The sequence below is a fragment of the Cynoglossus semilaevis genome, chromosome 13 (genome assembly GCF_000523025.1).
Source record: "Cynoglossus semilaevis isolate Cse_v1.0 chromosome 13, Cse_v1.0, whole genome shotgun sequence".
Lineage (NCBI taxonomy): Eukaryota > Metazoa > Chordata > Actinopteri > Pleuronectiformes > Cynoglossidae > Cynoglossus > Cynoglossus semilaevis.
In genome coordinates this window covers 3,024,956-3,035,806 of record NC_024319.1, presented here as the reverse complement: position 1 = coordinate 3,035,806, position 10,851 = coordinate 3,024,956, and the positions used below count along the sequence as shown (strand labels likewise).

Sequence of the window (10,851 nt, the reverse complement as noted above, 5' to 3'; positions counted from 1 at the left end):
GTGAGCAGCAGTTTCTCATTACAGAGAGCAACCTCTTCCACCAAGTATCCATGCTGAAGAAGATGGGCAGCTTCAGTGAGTCTTTCAGCATCTCCTACGACTGGGCCGTCAACTTCATGCTGAAGCACGAGCTCGGCATAAAAAGCATCGGCATCGAACCCACACTTACTCGCACTTTACCAGCGTTCCTGGACGCCAAAGTCAAGTCTTTTCAAACCTTTACCCAGAAGATGGTGCAGGATCACAAGCTCTCTGAAAGCTCAGTTGCTGCCATGGACGAGCTTTCGCTCTTTGTGGACATGAGGTTGATTCAGGATGAGGGCCGTCGTTTGGAAGCCTTGGAACTTACTGGGACGATTCCTCTGGCCACGGTGTACCTGGTAACACTAGCAGATGGGACCATGCTGCCCTCTTTGTTGCTGGCAACTCGCAATCTGGCCAATAAAAACCTTCCGGAGTTTATCTGGCTGGAAACTGTCTCAGAGGCGCTCTCAGCAGAAGAAGCCTTGGATCTTTGGATCAAGAAAGTCTGGATAACGCACCTGTCTAATGGACCTCAGCCAAAAAAATCAATGCTTATTTTGGACCAACACCGGGAACACGCGGGGGATCATTTTCTTAGTTCCATCAGTGGGTTGGGTACCCTCCCCGCGTTAGTTCCAGGTGGAGGCTCCTTTAACCTTCATCCTCTGGAAATGTGCATGAAGCCAGTGCTGCAGCGCTACGTGCTGTGGCAGTGGGCAAAGTTTACGGCAGAAAAACCAGCAGAGCTGGAGGAGGACTCGCCTCAGCAGCTTCAGGAACATGTCCTTCAGAAGTTGGTGGACTGGTTGGTGGAGGCTCTGACGCACCTAAACAAACTCCAACAGATGTGGAAGACGTCCTTCAGGCTGACGGGCCTTTTGAAGAAACAAGATGAGCACAAAGAAGACACGGGTCAGATCCAACTGGACCTCCTCAAGACTCTGACTGAAACCCTGCTCGGTGCTGACGCCCTGAAGGAAAATCCTCCTCATCTACACGAGCCCGACGACAGGGAGGACACTGAGAAGAAACCAGGAGGACGAGGACTAGAGTCTCCAGAGGAGAAACCAGAAGGACCACTAGAGGCTCAAGTAAAGGAAGAGAAGAAAGAGACAATAGAGGAAGAAACAACCGGGGATGAAGACAAAGGAGAAGATGCAAAATCAGACGACAGTGAGGTGGACGCAAAAGAGACAAAGGAGGACAAAGAGGTCAACAAGGAGAGACGGGAGTACAGGATAGTGATTGGAGAGGATGTTGGGGACGAGTGGACAGTAAAGAGCAGGACAGAAGGAACAGAGGCTGGTAGAGATGACAACGGGGTGATAGACAAGAGCTGAACTAAAGGGAAAAGACAAAAAGGACCAAATGTCTTCTAAGGTTCAGCCCTAGATGAAGGTTGAACGGGATGTTGATAACAAGGTACTAACCAAAGCTGGGACACATGTCGGTCAGGCAAACCCTGCCCATACTTGCACTTGTTGTCCCTTTGTACTGTCCAGAGGTGCTGGTCTTCTGCAGCCCAGTGTAGTGTGCTGTGCTACAGGTGGAACTGGCTCCAAACCAGATGGACAAGGTGGATCTGTCCAGGTTGATCCAGTCCAGGTGGGCAGGGTGGATGTAGTCCAGGTTGATCTGGTCCAGGTGGACCAGTGGATCTATTCCATGTTGTTTACATTGGTCAACTCCAGATGGAAACGTTGATCCGGTTGATTTGGTTCTGTTGTTCCAGTCCTAACAGATCCGGTCCGTGTTAATTTGATAATGTGCTGATGTGATTGTGTCTCAGTGTTAAACATGTTCTGTTTTTTTGACAGTAAAAAAAAAAGTATAAATAATAAACAGTTGTTTCCAAAATACCTGTCTCCAAATACCAGCAGTTCCTGGAGGTAGGTTTCCCAACATGCACTGTGTGAAATATCTGGAATGTTTTTCCCAAACCAAGGAACGTGTATGAATAAAAAGCTAAAGTGTTTAGTTTTTTATTATTTAAAATGCTCTTTACTGCTTCATCCTGACTTCGAGAGCAGAGTTTGAGGTTTATTCTAAAAAAAAACTAGGGCAAGGACTTTAACACGATTTTTTATTCATTATTTACATAAAAAATAATAATAAAAAAAACATTAGTCATTTATATTTATTTATTATATATTTAATTCTGAACATCTGAAGTCTACATCACAACAACATCACAGTCTATTTGTAACTCCACAAGTCTCAGCAGTTATTAAATCATGTCTATTTTTATATTTACACTATAAAACCAGGAAGTGTTTTTATTTTTTTTCCTGGGTTTAATCTTGTTCCTCACACGTATGACTCCAGCTTTGAAAAGAAACAATCACTAATCCTGTAATTGCACAAATGTGAGCCTTTTACTTTTACTTCATATTTATTTTAAAATGCGTTTTCATACATTTTTTATCAAACTTCTGACTTCACCTGAGACCCTGAGGTCTTTGCTGTGGAGCAAACCTGTTTACGACAGACAGAACTGCGATTTGAACCGCGTCTAGAAACGGACCGTTAGTTCATCCGCAACAAGTCCAACTCTGTGGAGAAGTTTCAAGTTTGTGGCCAATGCAGGGTTAATGTTCAGTGGTCTTCTTCATTGGTGCCATGTTCCTGGTCAAACTCCACCCCCCAGGGTTTTCACGTAGTACTTTCTGACTAAGTTCAGGTCAGATAGGATCTGGATCTGGATCGAGTCAGACATTTAAGTTCCCCAGACAAAACGGAATTTGAGACTGATCAGTTCAGACCAGGACCAGGACCAGGACCAGGATCAGAACGCTGACATGGGTGAGTCCTCTGCAGCCTCTGCTGGCTCATGTGTTCATCCTGTCTCATTCTAGGACATTAACGTTAACTCTTGCAACACAAACTCACAATTGAACAGTCTGCACTTGCAGTCAGGTTCTTTTTTTTATATATGGCTGCAGCCTGAGCGAATGTAAAGCAGAACAGAACATTTGTCTTCAGAGCAGCTATAATCTATACTGTAATCTGTACCATTTATTCACGTACACCTTACGTTTACAATTACCTGAAAAACTGGCTCGTGCTTTTTGTTAGAACCATCTGCCATCGTCCACACCCGAATCAAATGACAGCTGCTGTTGTTGAAGTTATTTGTGCTTTTTTTTTCTCTTCCCGCCACACTCTGCAGAGTTGTTCTTTTTCTGTTTTGTTTTGTACGAACGGAATCTGACCCAGTGCTGCTGAAATGCCCTTCGAGCTTCAGGGGAGAGGAAGTCAAACCTCTTCACAGATCATTGTAAAAGACACTGTGTGTTTATGTCTGTGTGTGTTCTACTGTACTGCACACACTGTACAAAGGTCTAATGCTGGTCAGACTGTAGTATGATTGATTAAAAGCAGTAAAATCTGGTTTAGTGAGGCTGACACCAGAGCAGGCATGGGCAAACTATGGCCCGGGGGCCGGATGCGGCCCGTTTGTAGTTGTAATCCAGCCCACAGAACTTGTCCAGATTGTATGATTAATTTATATATTTTCATTTCACTTCTGCCTTTTTCTTTCCTGCAATGCATGCATTTCCCCACTAAATGGCATAGAAAAGGCTAAAAGCGTTTTAGCATTTTAGCTTTGTGCATGACTTTATCTTACTTCACACAAACGCTCCATTTATCTGCTCCTGACCCGGCCCCCATGACACATTTTATGCCCCACTGCAGCCCACAAGTCCAAAAGTTTGCCCACACCTGCACTAGAGTCATATGGTCCTGTGTATATATATATATATATATATGTGTGTGTGTGTGTGCGTGTGTGTATACTTTAACTATATAACTCATCTATTTAGTCGTCAACTGAACCATCTTGTTGTTTGTCTTTGCCTGTGCGCACCGGTTCGTCGTCTCCTTATCTGCTCAACAGTTTGGACTGGTTCATGAGAAAGAGGGCGGAGCCTGACTTCTCCTGGTTAGTGGCAGTTGTTGTCAGAGTCTGCTGCCATTAAAAAAAACAAAAAAACAAATGTTTACAGACCCTGTCACATCCCTTATGCAACCACACAGTCCTTGGCCAGAGCAGATTGTACTAATATTGACTATCAATGATGAAGAATAAATCAGACTTTTTTGTAAACATTTGACATTCAGTTATTTGGATGTTTGGACGAAAGTCTCCAATGTCAGACTTTAAAAATGTGTGTGGGTGTTTTCCACTTCTTTTAAAACAGCATAAATATTTTAGTGGGTGTTTTCCTCTTCTTTTAAAACAGCATAAATATTTTAACTACATAGACACAGATGTTCGTCTGACTCAGCTAATGCCTGCAGTTTGTTTGCAAAGAGACATGAAGCCTATTTTGGCTTCAAATACCATATTTGACTTTCAAATACACAGATGATTCACATCTTATCATTCCCTCTGTCACCGAGAGTGCACGGACACTGCCCTCTGTCTGCTTTTTACTCTTACTATCTGTACGTTGTTAGAATAATGCAATAACGTTTCCAGCTTTGGCTCATGAGATGGACTGGGTCAATGGACGAGGTCAAAGCCGGTCAGGGGTCAAAGCAGGTCAGGGGTCAGAGTGGGTCTGAGGTCAGAACAGGTGTTTTTTTCCCACCGGTGGAGTCACAGTTAGAAGTCTGATCTTATCATCATCATCTTGTTGTTGTTGTTGTTGTTGTGGCTCCTCTGTGTCTGATTAATAAATGTCCCGCAGAGTGTCTCCCTGTGTCCTGTTGTTGTTGACATGTTGGTTTATCTTATTTTTTTCTTCATTAATGAAGCTCCCGCTGAGCTCTGCTCCTCTGTTTCTGCATCAGTCTGATAAAAACAGGACACAGAATCCTCCTCTGTCCATCTTCGCCGCGCGTCAACTCCGAGACGCAGCGATATACCGCACGGCTATGACAACCCTTCAGGGATGACAAGAGTCGTCCATCCATCCATCTACGAGACACTGTCTTCTGTGTGGACGTCCCTGTCCTTCAGACTCTCATGTCTGTCACCTGTTGTTGTGTTTTTTCAGCCAACTGTTCAGGATGTGGACCAGGATACCGCAGTCCTCTGGATGCCATGAAAGGTGAGACGGCTGTGTGTCTTTGTTGTCTGTAATCTAACATCACACCACGTGAATTAATAGTGTCAGTGTTTTAAAGCTGTCAAATGTACTTGATTTCATACATTTGACCACAGGAGGCAGCACTGCAGCAGCAGTTCTCATGAACTAAGATCATTGATCTTGTTTTTTTTGTCCTTCCAGGTCCTCGAGAGCAGATTGTGTATTTGCCCTGTGTTTACCGCAGCACTGGCATCCAAAAATCTGACTATCTGGCTACTGTGGACGTGGATCCCAAGTCTGCCACCTACTGTCAGGTATGAGAGCTCTGGACCTGGTTCCTTACCCTGATTGGTCACTGGTCACTGACCCTGGACCCTCCTCCCCCTCAGGTCATCCACAGGCTGCCCATGCCCAACCTTGGAGATGAGCTCCATCACTCCGGCTGGAACGCCTGCAGCAGCTGCTTCGGAGACGCCTCCAAGAAACGGAACCGTCTGATTCTGCCGTCCCTAATGTCATCCAGGATCTACGTAGTTGACGTGGGGACCGATCCTAAAGCCCCACAACTACATAAGGTACCAGCCAATCAGAGATAAGAATGCAGTCCGAGTCAGTTGTACTGTCCACCCCACCTGTTTGAGAATGTGAACTTGTCTGTCCTCAGATGGTGGAACCCACTGAACTGTTCTGGAAGTGTAACTTGGCGAATCCTCACACTTCTCACTGTCTGGGCAGCGGACAGATCATGATCAGCTGCCTGGGCGACCCATCTGGCAACGGCAAGGGTGAGATTCTCACACTCCTTTCTCCCCAGAGTTGCAGGTTGTCGGTGGGTGTGTCTTCTCACCGGCTGTGGTCCTCTCAGGTGGCTTTGCGTTGCTGGATGGAGAAACCTTCGATGTGATCGGGAACTGGGAGCATCCCGGAGAGGCAGCCCCCTTTGGATACGACTTCTGGTACCAGCCACGGCACAATGTGATGATCAGCACAGAGTGGGGTGCTCCAAAGTATCTGGCTGGGGGTTTTAACCCTGCCCACGTCGCAGAAGGTGAGCTTCAGAGACCGGTGTGATGTCACTGGGACAGGTGTCGTGGCTGACCGGTTGGGACCTGTGTTCTGCAGGTCACTACGGCAGCTCTCTGCACATCTGGGACTGGACCACCCACGAGAAGCTGCAGACCCTGGACCTGGGACCAGAGGGAGCGATTCCTCTGGAGGTTCGATTCCTCCATGACCCTGATGCTACAGAAGGCTTTGTCGGATGTGCTCTGAGTTCCAGCGTGTTTAGGTTCTACAAGACACCGGTCAGTACCACTACTGCTTACTGACAAGTTCCTCCAGACTGGAGTCTATTTGTACAAGTGTTTTTTTTTTGTTTCCAGAAAGGAGACTGGGGTTTGTACAAGTGTTTTTTTGTTTCCAGAAAGGAGACTGGGAGGCAGAGAAAGTGATCAGTGTCCCCAACAAGAAGGTGGAAGGGTGGGCGCTGCCCGAGATGCCAGGTACCTCTCTGACCAGATACCTTTGATCCTGAGGGAGTGCCTGTCTGTACTAGTACTGGTCTGTCTGTTCTAGTACCTGTCTTTCTATATGACCCAGTCCCTGCTGGTCTTTTTAGGATTGATCACAGACATCCTGATCTCTTTGGACGATCGTTTCCTTTACTTCAGTAACTGGCTGCACGGCGACATCAGGCAGTATGACATCACAAACAGGAGGAAGCCACGATTGGTCGGACAGGTCAGATTTTTAAAATACTGCAGAGGAGAAGCAGGTGTGAGACGAGAGCATTTATGACAGACAAGTCTGATTTCAGGTATTTCTGGGAGGAAGTCTGGTCGATGATGGACCAGTGAAGGTTGTAGACGATCCAGACAACAAGCCACAGCCTCCACCACGCATCATTAAGGTGAGGGAACACAGAGGGACAATCATCGACAGTCTTACCTGTCTGTCTGACCTCTCTCTGGCCTTTTTCTTTGACCTCTGTGTCTGATTTCCCTTTGACCTTGCTGTGTGACCTCTGTCTGACCTCCGTCTCACTCTTCAGGGAAGGCGTGTCACTGGAGCTCCTCAGATGTTACAGCTGAGTTTGGATGGACAGAGACTTTATGTGACAACATCTCTGTTCAGCGCCTGGGACAAACAGTTCTACCCAGAAATGATCAGGTACACACACCACTGGGAGTACAACCGTCAGCTTCACAGCTGAACTATCATGCAATTCTAATACTACTACAGTACAACCACCATAAAATTGATTACCATAAAAACCTTAAGAACTTCTGATACAATGTAAATATTACATGGCTACTAGTTCAATAGGTTATTGCAACTGTTTTGCAATAATACAGTTATACTGTTATAGTAATGCCAAAGTAAAACCACTGCAGTACAGGTGTTAAACGTGTGCTTCTTGCAGTATGAGTGCTGTTTTGTTTCTGTCACGGACTTGTCAGATTATTGACGTTGTTGTCACGTCCTCATGTTGTTGTCTGTTTGTGTTTGTTGTGTGTTTGTTTGTTTGTTACAGAGACGGCTCTGTGATGATGCAGATAGACGTGAACACCGTCAGTGGAGGTCTGACCCTCAACGAGAAATTCCTGGTGGATTTTGGGAAGGAACCTGACGGGCCTGTTCTTGCTCATGAACTCAGGTATCCTGGAGGAGACTGCACATCTGACATCTGGATCTGAAACAACAAACCAAAATAAATGTCACAAAAATTATCAATGTTTCTTCATTTTTTTTATACAATAAAATGCCCAATGCTAATGATGCTTGTGATGCCGATTCCTCTAAAAATGTGGACTTTCTGGATGAATTTCTTCCTTTTTTTTACCCTATTAAGGCTTTTTCTTGGGAGTTGTTCCTCAGCTGATGCGAGGGTCCATAAAGGCCTTCTTTCTTTCTTTTTGTTTCTTGCTGTCTTGATGTAATGTAATGTAAAACATTTCAAGGTTGCATTGTGTATGAATTGTGCTCTATAAATAAATAAAATTGAATTGAATTGACTTTTAACAATAAAATAATAAATAATAATAAGGAGAAGAAGAGGGAGACTAAGATATACATACTGTATATCAATGTGGTTCATTGAAAACAAGCAAAAATTAGAAAGCCCATAGACATAATCTAACGTAAGCTTACACAATGTCGACCCCTACATTTTGAAATTGAAATTACAGTAGGCGCTGTTGCTGTTAAGAATTGTCTACGTGGCTCTGATTACTCCGGTGCAACAGGTGGCGCTGTAAGACCGGAAGCGGCAGTCACGAAGTCGGGAGGAGGAGTAGGAGGAGGAAAGAGTTGTAGGTAAACTACAGATGGGCTGTGAGAGAATCAATGGAAAACAAGTGGAGATAAACGAAAAAAAGTGATTTTTCACTGAGCCGCCAGGTAACTGACCAGAACAGACAAGATGGTCACTGGATAAATGAAGCTAACGTTAGTTTAGCACATAGCATCTCCAAACCTAAACACTGACGGCAACAGTTGGTCCAGAGTCTGCTAATGCTAATGTTAACGGTGACAAGAGTACAAAGTAGCGGTGCAGTGGTGACGTAGCATGAAGCTAGTTAGCATCAGAAGCTAACTGTTTGGTTGTTTATCTTAACAGGATAACAGTGAGTGTATAACTGTGTTTGTTTAGATGACAAGGTTAGTAATCGTTTTGTTACTAAGTAACTGTTAGTTAGTTATCGCTGTTTGCGAGTTACTCTCAATTTAGTTTAGATGGATTAGCTGCTGGTAAAATGTTGGTTAGCATCTGTCGCTAACTAACAACTAGTTGTGCCGCTTTGTAGCTGCTGGTTATTTGGTTTTAACATGTTGGTTTGTTTCCACTGAATAGGTACTATCAATGTCAAGTTAAGCCCAGTTTTGTTTGATGGTTAGCAGTAGCTTTTATTAGGTATTTATTGTTCGGTAAGCCACCTCTGGTTGTCTTCTGTTATTTGAGTTTTAGATGGTGTTCAATAACTGGTTAGATGTTGATTTGCTGCAGTTAACAGAGTTGTGTGTCTGATGCTGTAATGTAATAGTAGTAACATTAAAACTTTCTGAACCAGTATGGCAGTGTTTGTTGATGTGAAGGGCTAAAATATCGCACAACAGCTAAAGTCTAAAGTGTTAGTGTCAATAATAAACATCGGACACACACAAGTTAACACACATTTTTACATAGATGGAAAACTTAAAGGTTCATTAATTCTATTTACAGGTTGATTTAAACAATGTCATTTTAGTTTTACATTTTCTTCTGTTATTCTTAATTTATTCTGGAACTGATTAAATCAAGTAGACAAGGGTGAAAAAAACTGAACTTATTCTTTGTTGTTTGTCATGTGACTGTGATCACATGGTCTCAGCCCAAGACAGTTAGTTGCTAATACTGTAGCTGCAATTTATTTTCTTTATTCCTCATGCTAAAGTCATAGAAGTTACAAATCATAAAATACTTTTACTACTAAACAGAAGCAGATTTCAGGTTAGCAGTTTGTCAGAAAAAGTTTTTAAAAAAATGCTACACTTGTGTGATTTGCTGTGTTTACTTGGGTTTAGCTGATGTCATCACTGACTTGTGACAGACTCAGACTTCCTCATCAGTGTAAATCTGTGCTGTTGGCTTTCAATCAGATGCTGATTTTGTGATTTCTCTGGCTAATACAACCATTGTCAGATGCTGATTTTGTCTCTGTGATTTCTCTGGCTAATACAACCATTGTCATCACCTCTGACCTCTGTTTCACTAGAGGAGGGCGGAGCTTTCCTGCACCCCAATGGAGGACACAGAGCTGGAGATATCACCTGCCCCTTCTGACCAGAACAGCCCTTCCCTGTCCATCTCCTCCTCCTCATCTCCCTCCGTCTCTCTCCCCTCCACACCTTCCTCGTCCTGTGGCTCCACACAGCCCGTTGCCCCCCTTTTGGGTGTAATCAACGAGGGTGTGTGTGAGCTCAGTTTGGTTATAGATGCTGAGGTGGCTCAACGTGCATGTCACGAGGTTCTACAGAAGGTGAAGCTGCAGCAGGTGGGGTCTGATGATGTCACTGACTTACATGAACAAACGGATCCAGTGGTCCCAGGGGGCCCCAGTGGTCCCATTGCTGCTGAGGAGGAGGCCAAACCCGAGGGCCTGGTGCCCGGAACTGTGAAGAGCACGCGACGGCGGCAGAAACACAATCCCTCCAAACAGTCCTGGTTGCTTCGCCTCTTTGAGTCTAAACTTTTCGATGTCGCCATGGCGATCTCATACCTACACAATTCTAAAGAGCCCGGAGTCCAGGCCTACATTGGCAACAGACTCTTCAGTTTCTCCCATGAGGAGGTGGACTTTTACCTGCCACAGCTACTCAACATGTACATTCACATGGACGAGGATGTGGGTGATGCCATCAAGCCATACGTGGTGAGTTCACAACATCCAACATCAGAGTGAATTAGTGAGAATTCAAACAAAATTTTCTGCATTTCCCGGAAATTGAATCTGAACTCTTATTTAAATCTTAACATTCTTTAAAGTGAGTTTATGTGTGCTAACTTTCTGACAAATAAAAGCTTGTTCAATCACTGGCTGGCTGATGGGTGCATCTCTAATTTCTCCTATTTAGTGTGTTTCCTCAGACAATCTTCATTCTCTACAGGTTAAAATCTCACCTCCACAAATGCGTGGTAATTACCATTGGTTAACATAAACAAATTAAGGCATAAGGAGTAGGCTGTGTTATCTCACAACGTCAGTGGTCATACCATGAGACTACACACTCTAGTACAGTAGGTGGCGGCACA

General features: G+C 44.4%; 2 protein-coding genes across 5 annotated transcripts in view; both read left to right on the top strand.

Annotated features, from left to right (window-relative positions):
* Positions 1-2,661: 2,661 nt before the first annotated feature.
* selenbp1 (selenium binding protein 1) lies at positions 2,662-8,074 on the top strand. The gene is made up of 12 exons (XM_008322907.3): positions 2,662-2,826; positions 5,028-5,081; positions 5,262-5,374; positions 5,450-5,635; positions 5,725-5,845; positions 5,926-6,108; positions 6,183-6,364; positions 6,484-6,562; positions 6,679-6,800; positions 6,877-6,969; positions 7,111-7,229; positions 7,594-8,074. Exons 1-12 carry the CDS (start codon positions 2,823-2,825, stop codon positions 7,754-7,756), a joined length of 1,419 nt encoding a protein of 472 aa, XP_008321129.1. The 5' UTR covers positions 2,662-2,822; the 3' UTR covers positions 7,757-8,074.
* A 221-nt stretch (positions 8,075-8,295) lies between these two features.
* LOC103388053 (phosphatidylinositol 4-kinase beta-like) overlaps positions 8,296-10,851 on the top strand; it is a 10,804-nt gene continuing 8,248 nt past the window's right edge. The window contains exons 1-2 of one of the 4 annotated variants that reach the window (XM_025061391.1): positions 8,296-8,459; positions 9,812-10,471. In XM_025061391.1, the coding sequence (XP_024917159.1) occupies positions 9,842-10,471 (630 nt within the window). In that variant the 5' untranslated portion in view covers positions 8,296-8,459; positions 9,812-9,841. The other 3 variants (XM_025061390.1, XM_008322908.3, XM_025061392.1) reach the window with 3 other exon arrangements.